Source organism: Hyperolius riggenbachi, chromosome 10, assembly GCF_040937935.1.
Source record: "Hyperolius riggenbachi isolate aHypRig1 chromosome 10, aHypRig1.pri, whole genome shotgun sequence".
Taxonomy (NCBI): Eukaryota; Metazoa; Chordata; class Amphibia; order Anura; family Hyperoliidae; genus Hyperolius; species Hyperolius riggenbachi.
In genome coordinates, this window is record NC_090655.1 from 279,369,719 (window position 1) to 279,395,103 (window position 25,385).

Below are 25,385 nucleotides of genomic sequence, written 5' to 3' on the forward strand. Positions count from 1 at the left end.
GGGGAATCTAGGTGGACAATCCTGGGAATAAAGAGCACCTGTACATCTCTCTGGTGGGTTCCTATTACTGGATACATATGCAGGAAATACACACACTGACTGAATACATTGTCTCTATGTGTTTATCAGATGATGGGGGATCTAGGTGGACAATCCTAGGAATAAAGAGGACCTGTACATCTCTCTGGTGGGTTTCTGTTACTGGATACATCTGTAGAGATGGCCCAAATGGTTCGCATGTGAACTTATTCACGTGAACATCGCTGGTTCACGTTCAAATGCAAACTTTATGTGAGTTCGACCCGCTGCCTATACTACATCAGTGGGCTAAACTTTGACTCTCTACATCACAATCAGCAGACACATGGAAGCCAATCAGGCTACACTCCCTCCTGCAGCCCCCTCCCCCCCCCCCCCCCCCTTTATAAAAGGCAGCAGCGTCGGCCATTTTCTCACTCAGTCTGCAGCTGATATTAGAGAAAGAAGGGAGAGACATTAGAGACACTGCATATGCAGCCCTGTCTGTCGCAGCTGGCCCTTGCTAAATGCTATACTGTGCCAGGCCCAGCAAATTCAGTGACTACCTTTTCACTGCACCTGTGTGTGACAGCTGCACATTTGTAATACCATTCCGTGCATACCTGTTCACTGCACCTGTGTGACAGCATGCAGTTTTATATACCAGTCACTGCATACCTGTTCACTGTACACTGTGTGTGTGACAGATGCACATTGTATTGATACCAGTCACTGCATACCTGTTCACTGTACACTGTGTGTGTGACAGATGCACATTGTATTGATACCAGTCACTGCATACCTGTTTACTGTACCTGTGTGTGTGACAGCTGCACATTGTATTGATACCAGTCCGTGCATACCTGTTCACTGCACCTGTGTGACAGCATGCAGTTTTATATACCAGTCACTGCATACCTGTTCACTGTACCTGTGTGTGTGACAGCTGTACATTTGTAATACCAGTTCGTGTATACCTGTTCACTGCACCTGTGTGACAGCACACAGTTTTATATACCAGTCACTGCATACCTGTTCACTGTACACTGTGTGTGTGACAGCTGCACATTATATTGATACCAGTCCGTGCATACCTGTTCACTGCACCTGTGTGACAGCACGCAGTTTTATACACCAGTCACTGCATACCTGTGCACTGCACCTGTCTGTGTGACATCTGCACATTGTATTGATACCAGTCCGTGCATACCTGTTCACTGCACCTGTGTGTGTGACAGCTGCACATTGTATTGATACCAGTCCGTGCTTACCTGTTCACTGCACCTGTGTGTGTGACAGCTGCACATTGTATTGATACCAGTCACTGCACACCTGTTCACTGCACCTGTGTGTGTGACAGCTGCACATTGTATTGATACCAGTCACCGCATACCTGTTCACTGCACCTGTGTGTGTGACAGCTGCACATTGTATTGATACCAGTCCGTGCATACCTGTGCACTGCACCTGTCTGTGTGACATCTGCACATTGTATTGATACCAGTCCGTGCATACCTGTTCACTGCACCTGTGTGTGTGACAGCTGCACATTGTATTGATACCAGTCCGTGCTTACCTGTTCACTGCACCTGTGTGTGTGACAGCTGCACATTGTATTGATACCAGTCCGTGCATACCTGTTCACTGCACCTGTGTGTGTGACAGCTGCACATTGTATTGATACCAGTCACCGCATACCTGTTCACTGCACCTGTGTGACAGCACGCAGGATTATATTCCAGTCACTGCACACCTGTTCACTGTACCTGTGTGTGTGACAGGTGCACATTGTATTGATACCAGTCTGTGCATACCTGTTCACTGTACCTGTGTGACAGCACACAGTTTTATACACCAGTCACTGCATACCTGTTCACTGCACCTGTGTGACAGCACGCAGTTTTGTATACCAGTCACTGCATACCTGTTCACTGCACCTGTGTGTGTGACAGCTGCACATTGTATTGATACCAGTCTGTGCATACCTGTTCACTGTACTTGTGTGACTGAACATTGTATTTGTCAAGTCAGTGTACACCTTTCACATCATCCCCCCCAATATTGACAAAACAATAGGCAGAGGCAGAGCCAGAGGCAGGCCACCCGGCAGGTCTATTCGAGATCGTGCTGACGTGATTTAGTGCGGCCCTGGACTAAAGTACAGTGCTCAGAAGAAGGCACGTGCCATCAACTCCCAAGATTGTCAGGATGTAGTTGACTATTTAACACAGAACACCTCATGTTCTGCGGCCACCAGCGCCACTACAAGCACCACCATCTACTCCATTTGACACTTCGCAGGAGTTATTTGGTGGGGAATTAACTGATTCACAGCCATTATTGTTACAACAAGATGAAGGCGCTAAGCAAGTTACACCACCTCATATGTCTGAGTTAGGCGGCACTATGGATGTAAGGTGTGAGGAGGAGGATGAAGTACCTGCTGTTGGTGCAGTTTATAGGGTGTCTGATACAAGTAAAGCTGTGGAGGATTATTATGATGATAATGATGATACTGCCATGGATGTCACGTGGGATCCTAATAGACAAGATGAACAGGGGGACAGTTCAGAGGGGGAGTCAGAGAGGAGTAGGAGGAGACGAGTTGCTGAAAGAAGCAGGGGGAGCCTCTCATTAGAAACAGCTTGTGGCAGTGTCCGGTGCCATGTATCGACACCTATGGACAGCCAGCTAACATGCCCTTCAACGTCAGCTGCTGCTGCTGCCACCACCATAGTGCCATCATCCAAGGACTCAGCGGTGTGGACATTTTTTTGTGTGGCTGCCTCAGATGAGAGCAATGCCATCTATACTCTCTGCCACCAAAAATTGTGGAAAGACCAAGACCCACGTAGGGACAACTGCCTTACGAAGGCACATGACGAAAAAGCACAAACTGCAATGGGAACACAACCTGAGCAAAAGCAGCACACAAAAAAAAGCAGCACACAAAAGCAAAGCCACCCTCCTTCTCCTCTATCTCCTTCAGGTGTCTTATCTTCAGCCGCTTTCTCCCTTGCACCTTCACAGCCACACTCCTCTACTCCGCCTCTGCCCATGAGCGGTTCCTGCTCCTCTGCCCACAGCAGCAGCCAGGTGTTTGTGAAGGAAATCTTTGAGTTGAAGAAGCCAATGTCTGCCAGTCACCCCCTTGCCCAGCATCTGACAGCTGGCTTGGCGGAACTGTTAGCTCTCCAGCTGTTACCATACCAGCTGGTGGACTCTGAGGCCTTCCGAAAATTTGTGGCGATTGGGACACCGCAATGGAAGATACCAGGCCGCAATTATTTCTCAAAAAAGGCGATACCCAAACTGTACCTTGAAGTTGAAAGGCAAGTGGTGTTATCTCTGGCACACAGCGTTGGGTCAAGGGTCCATCTGACCACGGATGGCTGGTCTGCAAAGCACGGTCAGGGCAGGTACATTACTTATATAGCACGTTGGGTCACCCTGGTGACCGCTGGCAAGCAGGTGGCTGTGCAGCGGACCTAGTTATGACACCTCCACGGCTTGCAGGCAGGCCTGCTGCCACCTCCTCTCCTTCTCCTCCTGCTACATCCTCCTCACTGTCGTCCTCCTCCTCCTCCTTGGCTGAGTGGCAGTGCTAATCAACTAGTGCTGCGATCTCCTTTCCAGCTACACACCCCCAGCTCCCCAGGGCCTATGCTGCGTGCCAGGTACGACGGTGTCACGCCCAGTGTTGCTCGGATACCCCTTTTCAAAATCCGAATTGAATTTGGATCCGGATAGCTACAAAATCCAGATCCGATCGGATATCCGAATCCGAACTTTTTGGTATCCGAAAAGAATCAGATATCCGAACCCAGTATCCGAGATATCCGCCCGGATTCAGATAACCAGATAGAAAACAGGAAGTGGCCTTTAAATTGCTCTTAAAATGTTTTTTAGGGTAAATGTTTTTTTAAAGGGAAACACTAATTGATGATGTGGAGACTTAAAATCTCCCCCCCCCCCCCCCCCAAAAAAAATGGCTGTCAATTAACATCAGGACTAGGTTCCAGACAGTGGTCGTGCAGCCCACATTGTGTCCAAAGTCTAACCGCACATCTGGGACATAACAGTTTTCAGCCCAGACACCTCCAAAAAATTACTCAGCAATTGTGTTTTGGGTTAGATATAGGTGGTATTAGCACAGCAGCAGTGACCTGTGGCACCCTGGCAGTGGGAGCTGCAAAGGCAGCAGGTGCAGGGCAATGCAGCAAAAGCAGCAGGTGTATCGTGTGCCAGGAGCATGCCGAACGTGGCATTTGGCAGTGGCACTTGGCACATGGCACGTGTGAGGTGGCATGTGGCACGTGGCACATGCCCCCTGCCATGTGCCAAGTGCCAGGTGCCATGTGCCACTGCCACGTGCAACATTTCAAGTGCCACGTGCCGAGTGACAGTCAGACAGCAGAGGAAAAGACACTAGTGCACACACACACTAACTGTCACACTGGCACTGCTCAGCAGCACAGCAGTTCTGTAGTAAGCTAACACAGTAGTACTACTACTCTAACAACTAACTAGCACTGACTGCAGTACTACTACCTACACAATAACACAGTAATCCTATTTCCTAACCTACTGTAGCTAAGGCTAATAGCATGCCAGCAGCTGGCCTGGTCTGTGCATAGCACACACACAGACACATAGCAGCTGCTGCAGAAGGCCTGCAGCACACACTCTGACTGTCACTGAATGAAATCAAGCTAGCTACCTATAAACAATAACACAATAGTGTAGTGATAGTGAAGGTGTTAATCACTGAACAGCTTTAGGTTTATCACTGTATACAGCACTTGCTAGGCTAGCAGCACTGGAGCATGTCTCTCAGTGAGCAGTCACAAGCAAGGGCGAGATTTCTCATCATAGCGCCCCTACTTATTATACAGGGGGGCCTGGCCAGGGTTCCTTTCTGTGATTGGGTGCTAGGGCTTAGGCTGGGAGCCCTCTGATTGGCTCAATGAGGTCAGGTGGGGCTAGCCAGGGTTCCCCCTTCTGTGATTGGTTGCTAGGGCTTCTGCTGGGAGCCCTCTGATTGGATCAATGTCGTTATGGACGTCATCTCCATGGTTACAGTACCCGGATTCGGATATCCGACCTTAATATCCGACAGATTCCGATTCAGATAGATATCCGAGTTAACTCGGATAGTGCTATTCGGATTTGGCCCAGGTATCCGGAATCCGATTCGGATAGTGGAAAAATTTTGGATTATCTGGGTAACTCGGATATCCGAATATTGGATGAGCAGCACTGGTCACGCCATCTTGGACATGTCTTGCCTGAAAGCCGAGAGTCACACTGGAGCAGCTCTCCTGGCTGCTCTGAACAAACAGGTGGATCAGTGGCTGACCCCGCACCAACTAGACATCGGCAACATGGTGTGTGACAATGGCAGCAGTCTTATTTCGGCTTTGAGTTTGGGAAAGTTGACACATGTACCCTGCATGGCACATATGCTGAATCTAATAATTCAGAGATTTGTGTGTAAGTACCCAGGCTTACAGGAGGTTCTGAAGCAGTCCAGGAAGGTATGTGGGCATTTCAGGTGTTCCTACATGGCCATGGCACGCTTGGCCGATATTCAGCGGAGAAACAACTTGCCGGTGAGGCGCTTGATTTGCGATAGCCCGACTCACTGGAATTTAACGCTCCTCATGTTTGACAGCCTGCTAGAACAGGAGAAAACCGTCAATGAGTATCTGTACAGCTACAGTAGAAGGACATGCTCTGGGGAGCTGGGCATTTTCTGGCCAAAGTACTGGACACTCATGCGTAATGCCTGCAGGCTCATGTGTCCGTTTGAGGAGGTGACAAACCTGGTCAGTCGCAGTGAAGGCGCCATCAGCAACTTGATCCCATATGCTTTCTTCCTGGAGCGTGCTGTGCGTAGAGTGGTGGATCAAGCTGTGGAGGAGCGTGAACAGGAACAGGAGGAAGAGTGGAAACAATCATTAGCAGAACCAGATGTTTCTTCAACACCTGCGGCAGCACAGAGGAGAAGGGAGGAGGAGGAAGAGTCATCTGGGGAAGAGGAGTCAGATGAGGAAGGTGTTTTTTTTGATGAGGAGGTGGAAGAACAACCGCAGCAGGCATCACAGGGGGCTTGTGCTGCTCAACGTTCCCGTGGTATTGTTTGTGGCTGGGGGGAGGAGGCGAATTTACATGACATCACTGAGGAAGAGCAAGAGGAGATGGATAGTACGTCGGCATGTGACTTTGTGTAGATGGCGTCTTTCATGCTGTCCAGATTGTTGAGGATTCCCCGTATAAAAAAAACTCAAGGGGAATGAGCTGTACTGGGTGGCCACGCTACTAGACCCTCGGTATAGGTACAAAGTGGCGGAGATGTTACGAAATCACCAGAAGGCCGAAAGGATGCAGCACTTGCACCACAAGCTGGCAACTATGCTTTACAGTGCATTTAAGGGTGATGTCACAGCACAATGGAATAAAGGTGCCACTGCCAGTAATCTTCCTCCTCCTCCCATGTCCACGCAGGCAAGGACAGGACGCTCTAGCGATCTCATGGTGATGTTGGACATGCAGACATTCTTTAGTCCAACGCCTCGCCTTAGCCATTCCGGATCCTCCCTCCACCAACGCCTGGACTGGCAGGTAGCCGACTAACTGGCCTTAACTGCGGATTTAGACAACAGCGATGAACCCCTGGACTATTGGGTGTGCAGGCTTGACCTGTGGCCAGAGCTGTCCCAATTTGCCATCCAACTTCTGGGTTGCCCTGCCTCAAGCGTCCTGTCAGAAAGGACCTTCAGCGCAGCTGGGGGCATTGTCAGTGAGAAGAGAAGTCACCTAGGTCAAAAAAGTGTTCAGTACCTGACCTTTATCAAAATGAATGAGGCATGAATCCCGGAGGGCTACTGCCTGCCCGAAGACTAAGTCAGTCCCCACACACAGCATCTCTGCCTGCCCCAAGACTAAGTCGGTCCCCATACAGCATCTCTGCCTGCAGGCCGCTTGACTGCCTTCTCTGCCACCACCAACAGGGTCCAGGACTCCAGGTGGATTCCTGAATTTTTAAGGCCGCTGCTAGCAGCGGCCGCTAACAAAACCAATAACAATTTTTTCTGATGCGTGTACATGCCTGTCTAATTTTTCTGGCTGCACTGCGGCTGCAACAACAAAACAAAAGTCATGTGCATGTCAATTCCCCTTTGTGATCGTTACCTTGCTGCGGTGAAGGGGCTTGCGTATCACAATGAAGCAATGACCGGCTATATGCATGTGTTGGGGGACACACCTGACCCAAGATAATAAGGTCGTTGCTTCATTGTGGACAGACCAAATTCGATCAGCTGGACAGTCACTGTTGTTCTATCATTCAGCTACCTCAGCCCGGCGACCATATGGGCTGGAAAACCGCCATGGCCTGCACTCTCGCCATGGTGCGCACCAGTCCAGCACGGCCGTCACTACGCAAACAGCTGTTTGCGGTGCGTTACACAGTGAGTTTGGTGTGTCAGTGTGAAGCAGAACTCTAATTACACTCCCTGATTGATGTATACACATGCAAGATGTTTGTAAGCACTTTAGTCCTGCAATTTAGCATTCAATGTGATTTCTGCCCTTAAAACCCTGCTGTGCGTGAAATCTGTATTTTTCCCCGGGACTTTTGGCATGTATCCCCCTCCGCCATGCCCCCTCCAGGTGTTAGACCCCTTGAAACATCTTTTCCATCACTTTTGTGGCCAGCATTAGTGTTTGTAATTTTCAAAGTTCGCCTCCCCATTGAAGTCTATTGTGGTTTGCGAAGTTCGCACGAACCCGAAATTTTGCAGAAGTTCGCGTTCGAGGATCGTGAACCTAACATCGGAGGTTCGAGCCATCTCTATATATCTGTAGAAAACACACACACTGACTGTATACATTGGGCTTTATTCACAAAGCCGTGTGAACTCATAGCACGGTCGCGCTAGTGTTTTGCGCGCGTTACAACGCACGTAACGGTTTTCGCGCGCAATTGCAAATTTTCACAAAAAAATGTACGTTAGCCCATGAAAATTTGTGATTGCATGAGAAAACCGTTACACGCGTTACAACGCACACAAACCACTAGCGCAATCGTGGTATGAGTTAGCACGGCTTTTGAATCAAGCCCATTGTCTCTATGTGTTTATCAGATAATGGGGGGATCTAGGTGGACAATCCTGGGAATAAAGAGGACCTGTACATCTCTCTGGTGGGTTTCTGTTACTGGATACATCTGTAGGAAACACACACACTGACTGAATACATTGTCTCTATGTGTTTATCAGATGATGGGGGATCTAGGTGGACAATCCTGGGAATAAAGAGGACCTGTACATCTCTCTGGTGGGTTTCTGTTACTGGATACATCTGTAGGAAACACACACACTGACTGAATACATTGGCTCTATGTGTTTATCAGATGATGGGGGATCTAGGTGGACCACAAGTACTGCTCTCTCCTTAACAAGTAATGAAAGTCTCCTCTTACCCGGTGATGTGAGGGGCGGCTGACTCTCCATCATGGCGTCCTTGTAGAGGTCATTGTGTTCTATATACTGCCACTCCTCCATAGAGAAATAGATGGCAACATCCTGACACCTTATAAGAACCTGACACACAGAACAATAGTCACCATACACATACCCCTTGCTATTACTGGATAATGTCCCATAGTTCCCAGCATCACTCACCTCTCCTGTCAGCAGCTCAATCATCTTCCTAATGATTTCTAGCATTTTCTGCTTGTAGTCCTTCCCAAATATCAGGGATTGAGATCGGGGCACCAAGATGGTCAAATGATCACCAGACTTCACTGGAGAAAATCTCTGTATAGAGAGATCAGAAATAATATCACATGACCTCCCAGAATCCTCCTCACCTCTCTGGTCACCTGTGTGTTATATTACTAGAGATAAGAGTGATGTCATGCATAGCCGGCCTTTGACCTGAGCGACTGGAGCGGTCGCTCAGGGCGCCGGCTTCCAAGGGGGCGCCTATAGCTGGCTACCTATACTGAGGGCACCTACACCTGACTTCCTATACTGGGGGCACCCATGCTTGGCTACCTACCTATACTTAGTAGTCTGAGGGCATTTTATTGAGGGGGGGGGGGTGCACTGTGGCTATAACGCATGGTGCAAATTGTCGGCGCTGTGCTAGCAATTGGGGGGGAGGGGGGAACCTAACTGTCCCACTGATTGTTTTTATTAATATTCCTGAAATGTTCTAGACTTCATTTTTAAATAAAATTTAAAAGTGCAGGATAATGCACTTTTTCCATCCATTTTGTGGTTATTATTAGTATTTTTCTATTATACATATGTGATGTGTCACAGAGATCTGAGCGTTTGGCGTGATGTGTCTGAACTTCAAAAGTGTCGGGAACCACTGTCCTAGGAGGTAACTCAGAAGAAAAGGTGAATTGCATATGGGCCTGTGTGCGTGCGTGTGTGTGCACACGTGAAAAGGATGAAGGAGGGGCACCAAAATCAGGTTTCGCTCAGGGCGCTGGGAAACCTAAGGCCGGTCCTGATGTCATGTGACCTTCCAGAATCCTCCTCACCTGTCTGGTCAGGGGTGTGTTTTATTAATAGAGATAAGAGTGATGTCATGTGACCTCCCAGAATCCTCCTCACCTCTCTGGTCAGGGGTGTGTTATATTACTAGAGATAAGAGTGATGTCATGTGACCTCCCAGAATCCCCCTCACCTCTCCTGTCACCTGTGTGTTATATTACTAGAGATAAGAGGGATGTCATGTGACCTCCCAGAATCCCCCTCACCTCTCCAGTCACCTGTGTTATATTATTAGAGATAAGAGTGATGTCATGTGACCTTCCAGAATCCCCCTCACCTCTTTGGTCACCTGTGTGTTATATTACTAGAGATAAGAGTGATGTCATGTGACCTCCCAGAATCCTCCTCACCTCTCCAGTCAGCAGACAGATTATCTCCAGAGTGAGGTTGAATATCCTCTCAGTCATGTGACTCTGGTCCTCCTCCATCCTCAGTGATGTGGTCATGTGATCTGTACAGGATGCTGCTGCCTTTGGATAGATAATAAGGGAAGGATAATCTAGGTTATACGGCTGTCAGTGGTGAAACTACAGATACAGTATCCCCTCCTCCCCCCAGCACTCCCCATTGCTGTCACTTGTGGGTGGTGGGGCCATGCAGAGTATTGCCGGAAAGCATAATAAGCTGGTTTATAGCTACCTGTGCACTATACTCACAGCATGCTGCATTCCTGTCCTCCCTCTGCCTCCTCTCCAGCTGGCCTCTTCTCCTCACATCCACCTCCCACTGTTACCATTCCTGTGATGTTACAGCAGTGCTGGTAGTGGTAGATGGATGAGGATATGAGGAGAGGCGGAGACTGAGGCAACCCCTCCCACTGTTACCATTCCTGTGCTGTTACAGCAGTGCTGGTAGTGGTAGATGGATGAGGATATGAGGAGAGGCGGAGACTGAGGCATCCCCTCCCACTGTTACCATTCCTGTGCTGTTACAGCAGTGCTGGTAGTGGTAGATGGATGAGGATATGAGGAGAGGCGGAGACTGAGGCAACCCCTCCCACTGTTACCATTCCTGTGATGTTACAGCAGTGCTGGGAGTGGTAGATGGATGAGGATATGAGGAGAGGCGGAGACTGAGGCAACCCCTCCCACTGTTACCATTCCTGTGCTGTTACAGCAGTGCTGGTAGTGGTAGATGGATGAGGATATGAGGAGAGGCGGAGACTGAGGCAACCCCTCCCACTGTTACCATTCCTGTGCTGTTACAGCAGTGCTGGTAGTGGTAGATGGATGAGGATATGAGGAGAGGCGGAGACTGAGGCAACCCCTCCCACTGTTACCATTCCTGTGCTGTTACAGCAGTGCTGGTAGTGGTAGATGGATGAGGATATGAGGAGAGGCGGAGACTGAGGCAACCCCTCCCACTGTTACCATTCCTGTGCTGTTACAGCAGTGCTGGGAGTGGTAGATGGATGAGGATATGAGGGGAGACGGAGACTGAGGCAACCCCTCCCACTGTTACCATTCCTGTGATGTTACAGCAGCGCTGGTAGTTATAGATGCAGTTGATGTGACCACACCTGGGCCCCTGGACCAGAAGGTCCCTCTTTCATACATCTTACTAGCTTTCAGTGATACTCATCCCGAGTATCACAAGCTGTTTTTTTGCAATCACGAGTTTGTAATCGGCATCCGTTATTGGCTCTCTATTAAGAATGTCGATTACGAATGCACTCATGATCGCACTCGTTAGCTGACTCGTGATCATGAGTCGGTATTCGTGATTAAAAACCCACTGACTTTAAATAGCAAAGCCCCCTTACATACTAGAAACACCAAATCTGCCGGATATCTTAATAAGAACCGGGGGAAACAGGATACCCGCAGTGTCAGAGAGGTGTAATCAGAGTAAGGAAACAGTTAAGGACTAACCCTTTTGAATACAAATATAGAGAGAAATTCATTATAAGTTGCTTGAATATCCCCGATCATGAATACGCGTGATCACAAGCATGACTTTGCCCACTTCCGAATTGACTTGTGATCACGATCGCGAGTAGAAATCAATATCCGGCTCGAGTGCGGTTTTGAGTGCAATAACTGCGTGGAATTATAAATCACGAGTCGGTATTCGTGATTAAAAAAGCGCTGATTTTAGTGGTTAATAGCAAAACCCCCTTACATGCTAGAAACACCAAATTTGTAGGATATCTTAAGTAGGACCAATTCTAAGGGCGTGCAGGTGGTGCAGCCACCTGGGATGCCAGGTGGAGTGGCAGGAGGGTGTGCGCAGAGCATAGTTTCAACTCACCTTCCTCAATTCCCGCACGCAGCCTCTATCTTCATCCTATCCCGGCGTCTGTCGCTATGGTAACAGCGCCCCCTGTGATGACGTAACCGCATGTCCTCACAAGAGAAGCTCTTAACGATGCGACAGACGCCGGGACAGGATGAAGATAGAGGCTGCGTGTGGGGATCGAGGAAGGTGAGTTGAAACTTTGCTCTGCCTGCTCCCCCCACCCCTATGCTGGAGACACCTACCTATCTAACCTATACAGAAGAGGGAAACCGAGAGCCCAATATAGTGTAGTAAGTACTGCAAAAATGGATATATGTAAAGAGTACAATATACAGTGATGTGAAAAACTATTTGCCCCCTTCCTGATATCTTATTCTTTTGCATGTTTGTCACACTTAAATGTTTCTGCTCATCAAAAACCATTAACTATTAGTTAAAGATAACATAATTGAACACAAAATGCAGTTTTAAATGATAGTTTTTATTATTTAGTGAGAAACAAAACTCCAAATCTACATGGCCCTGTGTGAAAAAGTGATTGCCCCCCTTGTTAAAAAATAACTGTGGTTTATCACACCTGAGTTCAATTTCTGTAGTCACCCCCAGGCCTGATTACTGCCACACCTGTTTCAATCAAGAAATCACTTAAATATGAGCTATCTGACACAGAGAAGTAGACCAAAAGCACCTAAAAAGCTAGACATCATGCCAAGATCCAAAGAAATTCAGGAACAAATGAGAACAAAAGTAATTGAGATCTATCAGTCTGGTAAAGGTTATAAAGCCATTTCTAAAGCTTTGGGACTCCAGCGAACCACAGTGAGAGCCATTATCCACAAATGGCAAAAACATGGAACAGTGATGAACCTTCCCAGGAGTGGCCGGCCGACCAAAATTACCCCAAGAACACAGAGAAACTCATCCGAGAGGCCACAAAAGACCCCAGGACAACATCTAAAGAACTGCAGGCCTCACTTGCCTCAATTAAGGTCAGTGTTCACGACTCCACCATAAGAAAGAGACTGGGCAAAAACGGCCTGCATGGCAGATATTCAAGGCGCAAACCATTTTTAAGCAAAAAGAACATTAAGGCTCGTCTCAATTTTGCTAAAAAACATCTCAATGATTGCCAAGACTTTTGGGAAAATACCTTGTGGACCGACAAGACAAAAGTTGAACTTTTTGGAAGGTGCGTGTCCCGTTACATCTGGCGTAGAAGTAACACAGCATTTCAGCAAAAGAATATCATACCAACAGTAAAATATGGTGGTGGTAGTGTGATGGTCTGGGGTTGTTTTGCTGCTTCAGGACCTGGAAGGCTTGCTGTGATAGATGGAACCATGAATTCTACTGTCTACCAAAAAATCCTGAAGGAGAATATCCGGCCATCTGTTCGTCAACTCAAGCTGAAGCGATCTTGGGTGCTGGAGCAGGACAATGACCCAAAACACACCAGCAAATCCACCTCTAAATGGCTGAAGAAAACAGTCACTGAGGCACCAGGTGTTACCTGGACCTTTTACTGTTGTATGCTCCTATGTTATATTGCCTGATGAAGCAGGTTTACACCTGTGAAACGCGTTGTGACCCCCTTGGAGTATGCCAATAAAATGTATTTAGATTTGAACTGACAGTTTATAGTGTCTGCTTACAGGAGGTAAGTCCACCGCTGCCTCCAAAGCACTTTTAAACATTTAATTACCTGATTTTATCCTGCTGGCGCCTCTGTTCTTTCTACATAATACCTATGTAACCTATACTGGAGGCACCTACCTATCTAACCTATACTGGGGGCATCTACCTATCTAACCTATACTGAGAGCTACCTACCTATCTAACCTATACTGGAGGCACCTACCTATCTAAGCTATACTGAGAGGTACCTACCTATCTTACTTATACTGGAGGCACCTACCTATCTAAGCTATACTGAGAGGTACCTACCTATGTAACCTATACTGGGGGCATGTACCTATCTAACCTATACTGGGGGCATCTACTTATCTAGTCTTTTTAAAGACTGCATATAAACCAAAAGTCTTTTTAAAGACTGTGTGAGAGAATTAGATTGAGTGTGAGCTATATTAGTAGTAGTAGCTAGGTGTATTTGTGAGAGAGTGATAGTAGATTGTTAGTTTGAGTGATAGATTGTAGTGTAGTGTACTAGTAGTTGCTGTGTGGAGAGGGTTAGACAGAGCCAGCCAGGCCGCAGGCTTAGTGTTTGGCAGAGTGAGAGAGGTGATTGATTAGCTGAGTGTAGTGCAAGTTTTTTTGTGTTTGTTTTCGAAGTTCATTTTTTTTTCTTTATTTTGTTTTTGATTTATTTTCTTTATTTATTTTACTTTGCTTCTGTCGCTCATACTCCTTCCCCAATAAAGTTTTTGGCCCCAAAGCAATGGAGTGAGAGCAGCAGTAATTTCCTGCCACTCCTAAAAGAAAATGGAGTGATGGTGGTGTTGGTGGATCACGTGAAGTACGTGATCGTGATCAGGTTGAGGGTGGCAGCAGCAGCAGGAAGCGTTCCCCCCTTGTCAGAGATGTCTTCCCTCTGTTCGGACGCAGGAAAATTTTGACAGAGCAGGAGGCGAACAGAGTTGTTGATTATTTAGATCAGGAACCCTTTACCCAGTCTGAGGAACTTGAAGCTGGTAGCAGCAGCACCAGTAGTGGCCGCCAGGTTCCTCATGACCAGAACCCGACCACAGCTGCTTCTCTTGACAAGGTTGCTTCCTCCCAGTACTCTCCTCCAGAAGTAAAGCACACCTATGTCGATGAGAGAGATGTGGAGAAGGATTGGGAGGAGGCATTGGAGGAGACATGGGACCAAGGTCCCAAGAAGTGGTGGGTTCTGTGGTGACAGAAATGGCCCGTGTTTTCTTCATCCAGTAGTAATCCATCACAACTGGGAGCTTGTGTCACCACCAATCTACATCACCACCACCAGTCAAATACAGAGGTGTTTCATGGCCAGGTGGAGGGTCCAGAAGACTCCCTTATGGGTTCCAGTGATTTGGTTGAACTGGATGATGTTTTGGATGATGAGGTAGCTGATCCACTGTGGTTGCCATCATGCTGGTTTAGGCACTAGCAGGCATGAGCAGCATGGAGAAACAGAGCAGACGGTTGGCCAGCAGCCTGCAAGTGCTTTCCCGTCTGTCAGTACCCACCAGTCCAATGCTGAGCATGCCAGAGCAGGTCGCACCATTGTTCCACGTGCACGCACGTCCCCTGCATGGAATTATTTTACGGTTCTGGAAGAGGATAATTCCAGGGGAATCTGTTCTGTGTGCCATAAATCGGTGAGCAGAGGCAAATCGGGCACCAGGTTCAGCACGTCAGAGCTGATAAGCCATCTGCGCAACCTCCACAGACAGGAGTTTGAATATGTAAAAAATTACAATAAGATGGGTGGAGGAAAAGCAGCAGCAACAGGCCCCTCCTCTTCTTTTTCTACTAGTCCTGTCCCTATCCAACCTGCTCAGTCCCATTCTAGTTCAAATCCCTCTGCATGCCAGGCTGGAAGAGGGCTCCAGACCTTGGCAAGCACCTCATCATCACCCTTGTTGGTTTCCTCTGAATCACCAGTGTTCCAGCGTCCGGCCTCTGTGCCAGAAATGTTGCAGAGGAACGGATGCTCCCTGCAAGTGATCCTTTTATTGTGAAAAATAATGCGCTCCTGGCAAGGCTGTTGGGCCAACAGCTGCTGCCCTACCAGTTTGTGGATTGTGCCCCCTTCCGCAGACTGATGAACAGTGTTGCTCCACAATGGCGGATACCCAGCCACCATTATTTTGCCAGGAATGCTATCCCTGCCCTTCACCAGCACATTGTGGAGTGTGTCGGCTGGTCTATGGATCACGCTGTTGGTGGCAAGGTGCACTTCACTATGGATGGCTGGAGCAGCAGTCACAGGCAGGGAAAGTATCTAACTTTTATCGCCCACTGGGTCCATGGTGCTGCTGAGGAGGGTGCAAGATCTGGGGAATCTCAGCTGGTGGTGCCGCCACGTGGGTTGAAGGCGATGCCTGTTGTACTTCCCTCTGCTACCTGTTCTGTCCAAGGCCAGTCCGCCGTTGCTGAGCCTCCCAACAAGTGGTCCCGCTCCTCCTACACTGGTCTGCAGCACCATCTATGCCAAGCAGTGCTGAAACTGGAATCCATAGACGAGAACAGGCAAACCGGATCTGTAATCCTTGCAGCCTTACAGGATCAGATTCGGCAGTGGCTGACCCCCCGAAAACTGGACACAGGTGTAGTGGTGTCTGATAATGGTGCCAACATGCTGGCCGCCATTTTGGAAGGTGGCTACACCCACTTACCTTGCTTGGCCCACGTCTTCAACCTTGTAGTTCAGAAGTTTTTACGGACTTTTGATGGGTTGAAGGACGCTGTGGCCTCAGTGCGAAAAGTGTAAGCCAACATCCGTCGCTCCGCAACTGCCACCGTGGTCTTTAAACTGCTGCAGCACCGCTATAGCCTGCTGCAGCACAGGCTTATTTCTGATTGTCCGACGCGGTGGAACTCCACCCTCCACATGCTGGAGAGGTTGTGGGAGCAGCGAATGGCGGTCAGGCTATACCTGTCTCAGACATCTTCCTCCAGAACAGGGCCACTGGATTACATTACTGGGGACCAGTGGCAGCTGATTGGACAGGTATGTAAAGTGTTGGAGCCATTTGAGCAGGCAACAAAATTGGTCAGTGAGGAGCACTGCAGCATATCAGAAGTGCTCCCTCTTGTCTTCATGCTGGACAAGGCTCTTGACTAAGTGCTCGAATAGGGGGAGGAAGTCCTACTGAACAGTGGTCAGTCAAGTGGGGGAGTGAGTGAGCAGGCTCAAGTCCTGGATGAGGAGGCAGAGCTTGTGGAAGCGAAAGAGCCCATTGTCCAGGGGTGGGAAGAAGATTCTGATGATGTGGAGCTGGAGCATGACGACAGTTCTGACAGCCAGGAAGAGGTGATAAATTGCAGACATCTCTTCCCTATGGCTGCGCATATGCTCCAGTGCCTCCGTAAGGACCCCTGGATTAAAACTCTAAAATCAAGGCTCGACATGTGGGTGGCCACCATCTTAGATCCCCGGTGCAAGGGTAAAATGCGGCAGTTCATACCCCCTCCCAAGCAGACGCCAGGATGAGCCACATCCGGGATACCCTTCTTCGTTGGGTAGAAGATGCGTTTCCTGCACCTGTATCCCAGGCCCAAGCTACCAAGTCTCATCACACTCAGCAAAGCCCTGGTGGTCCCACTCCCAGCAGCAGCACCAATAGCCAATCTGTGAACCTGCTGAGAATGTTGAAGGAATTTTATCAGCCAATGCCAGAAACTCCTTCTAGCAGCAGCACCACCAGCGGGCAAAGTAGTCACCGCCATCGGCAGGCCCATATGGTGAATAATTACTTGGGGTTGGCCAGTGCTCCAGACAATATGGAGAGTAATGATGACCCCATGGAGTATTGGACAAAACAACTGGATACCTGGTCTGAACTCGCTCAGTATGCACTGAAGGTTCTTGCATGCCCCGTCTGTTCTTTCTGAGCGAGTATTTAGTGCTGCAGGTGAAGTGGTCACCGACCAACCGACCCGTCTATCCTCAGACAATGTGGACATAGATCAGTGATAATTACAAGGCCCCTCTCACTGATTCACAATGAAGATTGGACAGACTAAATTAAAATGTTGCTGTAATGACTGCCGTGGAACCACCTCTAGGTCCATGGCCCATGACAACTCCTGCTGCTCCAAAAAAAAAATTATAATCAAGATTGTGATTCAGCCATCACTAAAGCCAAAGTTATCAGCAGGACTGCCAGGGAACTGGTAGTTGTGTAAAAGGAAACATCCATTACGTTCCCTTAAACATTGCGAAAATGGTTCCGCCGGAATGCGGAATTGCGCGGAATACCGCGGGGATCCACCGGAATGTAGCGGTTACGGAATTTCGTTACCACGGAATCCGGAATTTCCGCGGTATGGGATATCCATGCCCTCATCATCTCCCGCCTGGACTACTGCAACTCAATCCTGTCAGGCCTTCCTCAAAACCGCATCGCCCCCCTACAATCCATCATGAACGCAGCAGCTAGACTAATCTACTCCTCCCACCGCTCTGTCTCCACGACTCCCCTATGCAAATCCCTTCACTGGCTTCCAATTCACTTCAGAATCAGCTTCAAGATCCTATGTTTGGCATACAAATCCTTACACAAGTCCTGCCCAACCTACATCTCTGACCTGGTGGTCAGCAGATATACACCTGGCCACCCACTTCCCTCCTTCAACAACCTCCTCCTAACCACCCCACGCATCTCACACTTCCATGCATGACTACAGGACTTCACTAGAGCTGCCCCCATCATGTGGAACTCTCTCTGCACTCTCCACTGCCCATTAGGCTCGCCACCACCTTCAAAAAAGCACTCAAAACTCACTTCTTCAAGGAGGCCTACCTTAACTCAACACTGCCATAACCCTCTATGCCAAGAACTTCATGATGCACCCCCTCCTTTTGTGTCACCAACCCCTCCCTCTAGATTGTAAGCCTTTGGCAGGGCCCTCACCCCTTGTGTATCATACTTGATGGTGTGCACTTTACCCAGAATTATGGAACTTGTATTTTTACCACTAGCACTCCAGTGTATGATCTGGCATTGTATTACTATATGCATTGTGTTGTGTATCTTATTGCTTGTTACCTGTATTGTTGTATCTGTTGTCTATTATCTGTATTGTGCTGTCACCCCTGTTATCATTGTCTGTAATCCTATTTATTGTACAGCGCTGCGTAATATGTTGGCGCTATATAAATCCAATAAATAACAACAACGTGTGTGGGGGAAGCTTTTTTTAAAATATGATTTTCAGTAAATTAGTTAGATTTGCACGTTGCACTTTAGTGCTGTTATGAATTTATCCGCTAAATAAAATATACTTTTTGTGTTCATTCTTCTATCTTGTGAACAGAGATGACAGCGTACACAGAAGGGAACAATGTCACACAGTCTGGGGTCTCTGATGATCAGTACCACCTACCTGATCACGGATGGTGGGGTCTTCCTGTGGACAATCCTGGGAATAAAGAGGACCTGTACATCTCTCTGGTGGGTTTCTGTTACTGGATACATCTATGTGTTTATCATCTGTAGGAAACACACACACTGACTGAATACATTGTCTCCATGTGATTATCTGATGATGGGGAATCTAGGTGAACAATCCTAGGAATAAAGAGGACCTGTACATCTCTCTGGTGCGTCTCTGTTTCTGTGGGAAACACACACACTGACTGAATATATTGTCTCTATGTGTTTATCAGATGATGGGGGATCTAGGTGGACAATCCTGAGAATAAAGAGAACCTGTACATCTCTCTGGTGGGTTTCTGTTACTGGATACATCTGTAGGAAACACACACACTGACTGAATACATTGTCTCTATGTGTTTATCAGATGATGGGGGAACTAGGTGGACGATCCTAGGAATAAAGAGGACCTGTACATCTCTCGGGTGGGTTTCTGTTGCTGGATACATCCGTAGGAAACATACACACTGACTGAATACATTGTCTCTATGTATTTATCAGATGATGGGGGAACTAGGTGGACCCAAAGTACTGCTCTCTCCTCTACAAGTGATGAAAGTCTCCTCTTACCCGGTGATGTAAGGTGCGGCTGACTCTCCATCATGGCATCCTTGTAGAGGTCCTGGTGTTGTTCTATATACTGCCACTCCTCCACAGAAAAATAGATGGCGACATCCGGACACCTCATAGAAACCTGACACATACAATGATACAGTCACCGCCCAGACACCCCCTTGATGTTACTGGATAATGTCCCATAATTCTCAGCACCGCTCACCTCTTCTGTCAGCAGCTCCATCATCTTCCTGGTGATTTCCAGAATTTTCTGCTTGTTGTGTCCCTCAGATATCAGGAAGTGAGGTGGGGGCACCGTGATGGTCATGTGATCACCAGATTTCACTGGAGGAAAACTCTGTATAGAGAGACCAACAATGATGTCACATGACCTCCCAGAATCCTCCAGTCAGTTGCATAGTTATTTGGGTTGAAAAAAGACATAAGTCCATCAAGTTAAACCTGGGGAAAAAAAATACAACACCAGCCTGCTCCCTCACACATCCCTGCTGATCCAGAGGAAGGCAAAAAATGAGGGGCGTTGCTAGCCCCAAAGATCAGTGGCACAAGCCGATGATCTAATCTGGGGTTCCCTGGATGTCCCCCAGGAAGAGTAGAGACACCACAGCACCCAGCACGGCACCACACAGTACCCAGCATGCCCCACAGAGGCACCACAGCACCCAGCACGGCACCACACAGTACCCAGCATGCCCCACAGAGGCACCACAGCACCCAGCATGGCACCACACAGTACCCAGCATGCCCCACAGAGGCACCACAGCACCACACAGTACCCAACATGCCCCACAGAGGCACCACAGCACCCAGCACGGCACCACACAGTACCCAACATGCCCCACAGAGGCACCACAGCACCCAGCACGGAACCACACAGTACCCAACATGCCCCACAGAGGCACCACAGCACCCAGCACGGAACCACACAGTACCCAACATGCCCCACAGAGGCACCACAGCACCCAGCACTACACAGTACCCAACATTCCCCACAGAGGCACCACAGCACCCAGCATGGCACCACACAGTACCCAGCATGCCCCACAGAGGCACCACAGCACCCAGCACTACACAGTACCCAACATTCCCCACAGAGGCACCACAGCACCCAGCATAGCACCACACAGTACCCAGTATGCCCCACAGAGGCACCACAGCACCCAGCACGGAACCACACAGTACCCAACATGCCCCACAGAGGAACCACAGCACCCAGCACGGCACCACACAGTACCCAGCATGCCCCACAGAGGCACCACAGCACCCAGCACGGAACCACACAGTACCCAACATGCCCCACAGAGGCACCACAGCACCCAGCACTACACAGTACCCAACATTCCCCACAGAGGCACCACAGCACCCAGCACGGCACCACACAGTACCCAGTATGCCCCACAGAGGCACCACAGCACCCAGCACGGAACCACACAGTACCCAACATGCCCCACAGAGGCACCACAGCACCCAGCACTACACAGTACCCAACATTCCCCACAGAGGCACCACAGCACCCAGCATGGCACCACACAGTACCCAGCATGCCCCACAGAGGCACCACAGCACCCAGCACTACACAGTACCCAACATTCCCCACAGAGGCACCACAGCACCCAGCATAGCACCACACAGTACCCAGTATGCCCCACAGAGGCACCACAGCACCCAGCACGGAACCACACAGTACCCAACATGCCCCACAGAGGCACCACAGCACCCAGCACGGCACCACACAGTACCCAGCATGCCCCACAGAGGCACCACAGCACGGCACCACACAGTACCCAGCATGCCCCACAGAGGCACCACAGCACCCAGCACGGCACCACACAGTACCCAGCATTCCCCACAGAGACACCACAGCACCCAGCACGGCACCACACAGTACCCAGCATGCCCCACAGAGGCACCACAGCACGGCACCACACAGTACCCAGCATGCCCCACAGAGGCACCACAGCACCCAGCACGGCACCACACAGTACCCAGCATTCCCCACAGAGACACCACAGCACCCAGCACGGCACCACACAGTACCCAACATGCCCCACAGAGGCACCACAGCACCCAGCACGGCACCACACAGTACCCAACATGCAGCACAGAGGCACCACAGCACTCAGCACGGCACCAAACATGCCCCACAGAGACACCACAGCACCCAGCACGGCACCACACAGTACCCAGCATGCCCAACAGAGACACCACAGCACCCAGCACGGCACCACACAGTACCCAGCATGCCCAACAGAGGCACCACAGCACCCAGCACGGCACCACACAGTACCCAGCATGCCCCACAGAGGCACCACAGCACCCAGCACGGCACCACACAGTACACAACATTCCCCACAGAGGCACCACAGCACCCAGCACGGCACCACACAGTACCCAACATGCCCCACAGAGGCACCACAGCACGGCACCACACAGTACCCAGCATGCCCCACAGAGGCACGCAGCACGGCACCACACAGTACCCAGTATGCCCCACAGAGGAACCACAGCACCCAGCACGGCACCACACAGTACACAACATTCCCCACAGAGGCACCACAGCACCCAGCACGGCACCACACAGTACCCAACATGCCCCACAGTGGCACCACAGCACCCAGCACGGCACCACACAGTACCCAACATGCCCCACAGTGGCACCACAGCACCCAGCACGGCACCATACAGTACCCAATATGCCCCACAGAGGAAACAACAGCACCCAGCACGGCACCACACAGTACCCAACATGCCCCACAGAGGCACCACAGCACGGCACCACACAGTACCCAGCATGCCCCACAGTGGCACCACAGCACCTAGCACGGCACCACACAGTACCCAACATGCCCCACAGAGGCACCACAGCACCCAGCACGGCACCACACAGTACCCAACATGCCCCACAGAGGCACCACAGCACCCAGCACGGCACCACACAGTACCCAGCATGCCCCACAGAGGCACCACAGCACCCAGCACGGCACCACACAGTACCCAGCATGCCCCACAGAGGCACCACAGCACCCAGCACGGCACCACACAGTACCCAGCATGTCCCACAGAGGCACCACAGCACGGCACCACACAGTACCCAGCATGCCCCACAGAGGCACGCAGCACGGCACCACACAGTACCCAGTATGCCCCACAGAGGCACCACAGCACCCAGCACGGCACCACACAGTACCCAGCATGCCCCACAGAGGCACCACAGCACGGCACCACACAGTACCCAGCATGTCACACAGAGGCACCACAGCTCCCAGCACGGCACCACACAGTACCCAACATGCCCCACAGAGGCACCACAGCACCCAGCATGGCACCACACAGTACCCAACATGCCCCACAGAGGCACCACAGCACGGCACCGCACAGTACCCAACATGCCCCACAGCGGCACCACAGCACCCAGCACGGCACCACACAGTTCCCAGCATGTCCCACAGAGGCACCACAGCACCCAGCACGGCACCACACAGTACCCAGCATGCCCCACAGAGGCACCACAGCACCCAGCACGGCACCACACAGTACCCAGCATGCCCCACAGAGGCACCACAGCACCCAGCATGCACCACACAGTACCCAGCATGCCCCACAGAGGCACCACAGCACGGCACCGCACAGTACCCAACATGCCCCACAGCGGCACCACAGCACCCAGCACGGCACCACACAGTACCCAGCATGTCCCACAGAGGCACCACAGCACCCAGCACGGCACCACACAGTACCCAGCATGCCCCACAGAGGCACCACAGCACCCAGCACGGCACCACACAGTACCCAGCATGCCCCACAGAGGCACCATAGCACCACACAGTACCCAACATGCCCCACAGAGGCACCACAGCACCCAGCACGGCACCACACAGTACCCAACATTCCCCTCAGAGGCACCACAGCACCCAGCATGGCACCACACAGTACCCAACATGCCCCACAGAGGCACCACAGCACCCAGCACGGCACCACACAGTACCCAACGTGCCCCACAGTGGCACCACAGCACCCAGCACGGCACCACACAGTACCCAACGTGCCCCACAGTGGCACCACAGCACCCAGCACGGCACCACACAGTACCCAACATTCCCCACAGAGGCACCACAGCACCCAGCATAGCACCACACAGTACCCAACATGCCCCACAGAGGCACCACAGCACGGCACCACACAGTACCCAGCATGCCCCACAGAGGCACGCAGCACGGCACCACACAGTACCCAGTATGCCCCACAGAGGAACCACAGCACCCAGCACAGCACCACACAGTACCCAGCATGCCCTACAGAGGCACCACAGCACGGCACCACACAGTACCCAGCATGTCCCACAGAGGCACCACAGCACGGCACCACACAGTACCCAACATGCCCCACAGAGGCACCACAGCACCCAGCACGGCACCACACAGTACCCAACATGCCCCACAGAGGCACCACAGCACGGCACCGCACAGTACCCAACATGCCCCACAGCGGCACCACAGCACCCAGCACGGCACCACACAGTTCCCAGCATGTCCCACAGAGGCACCACAGCATGGCACCACACAGTACCCAGCATGTCCCACAGAGGCACCACAGCACCCAGCACGGAACCACGCAGTATCCAACATGCCCCACAGAGGCACCACTGCACCCAGCACGTCACCACACAGTACCCAGCATGCCCCACAGAGGCACCACTGCACCCAGCACGGCACCACACAGTACCCAGCATGCCCCACAGAGGCACCATAGCACCACACAGTACCCAACATGCCCCACAGAGGCACCACAGCACCCAGCATGGCACCACACAGTACCCAACATGCCCCACAGAGGCACCACAGCACCCAGCACGGCACCACACAGTACCCAGCATGCCCCACAGAGGCACCACAGCACCCAGCACGGCACCACACAGTACCCAACGTGCCCCACAGTGGCACCACAGCACCCAGCACGGCACCACACAGTACCCAACATTCCCCACAGAGGCACCACAGCACCCAGCACGGCACCACACAGTACCCAACATGCCCCACAGAGACACCACAGCACCCAGCACGGCACCACACAGTACCCAACATTCCCCACAGAGGCACCACAGCACCCAGCATGGCACCACACAGTACCCAACATGCCCCACAGAGACACCACAGTACCCAGCACGGCACCACACAGTACCCAACATTCCCCACAGAGGCACCACAGCACCCAGCACGGCACCACAGAGTACCCAACGTGCCCCACAGTGGCACCACAGCACCCAGCACGGCACCACACAGTACCCAACATGCCCCACAGAGGCACCACAGCACCCAGCACGGCACCACACAGTACCCAACATGCCCCACAGAGGCACCACAGCACCCAGCACGGCACCACAGAGTACCCAACGTGCCCCACAGTGGCACCACAGCACCCAGCACGGCACAACACAGTACCCAACATTCCCCACAGAGGCACCACAGCACCCAGCATGGCACCACACAGTACCCAACATGCCCCACAGAGGCACCCAGCACGGCTGTCACGGTCAGTTACCTGTCCAGGCGAGGCGGCTGGCACGCACGGATGTTGGCAGGCGTCCGGGGGCATCTCGGCCGGTCTCCATAATCGGCGGCCTGGCGTGGTGCGCTCATGCGCGTCGCGTCGGGCGGCGCAGGCAATGGCGCCGGAAGGCGTTGTTGTGAGTGCCGCGTGCACGCGCGCGCGTGAGGGGCGTCTGTTTGTACATGTTGCTCTGACGTGGGCGTTGCGTGGCGCCGTGCGTTTCTGCGCACGCGCGTCGTACGTTACGCTGGGCACGCCCAAACGGCCTATTTAAGCCTGGAGAGCACCACACTCTGGTTGCTGTAGTATTGCAGCAAGTTCTGTGAGTGTATGTGTTCCCGTGTGCTGACTA

At 51.2% G+C, this 25,385-nt stretch overlaps 1 protein-coding gene across 1 annotated transcript in view; it reads right to left on the reverse strand.

Moving 5' to 3' along the window:
* Positions 1-25,385, reverse strand: part of LOC137537238 (uncharacterized) — a 37,960-nt gene that overhangs the window by 882 nt on the left and 11,693 nt on the right. Inside the window, exons 2-7 of the mRNA XM_068259332.1 lie at positions 19,689-19,823; positions 19,481-19,604; positions 18,861-18,967; positions 9,941-10,060; positions 8,706-8,840; positions 8,504-8,624 (exon numbers count right to left, since the gene is read on the reverse strand). Of these exons, the coding sequence (XP_068115433.1) occupies positions 8,504-8,624; positions 8,706-8,840; positions 9,941-10,060; positions 18,861-18,967; positions 19,481-19,604; positions 19,689-19,823 (742 nt within the window). The remainder of the gene's footprint in view (positions 1-8,503; positions 8,625-8,705; positions 8,841-9,940; positions 10,061-18,860; positions 18,968-19,480; positions 19,605-19,688; positions 19,824-25,385) is intronic.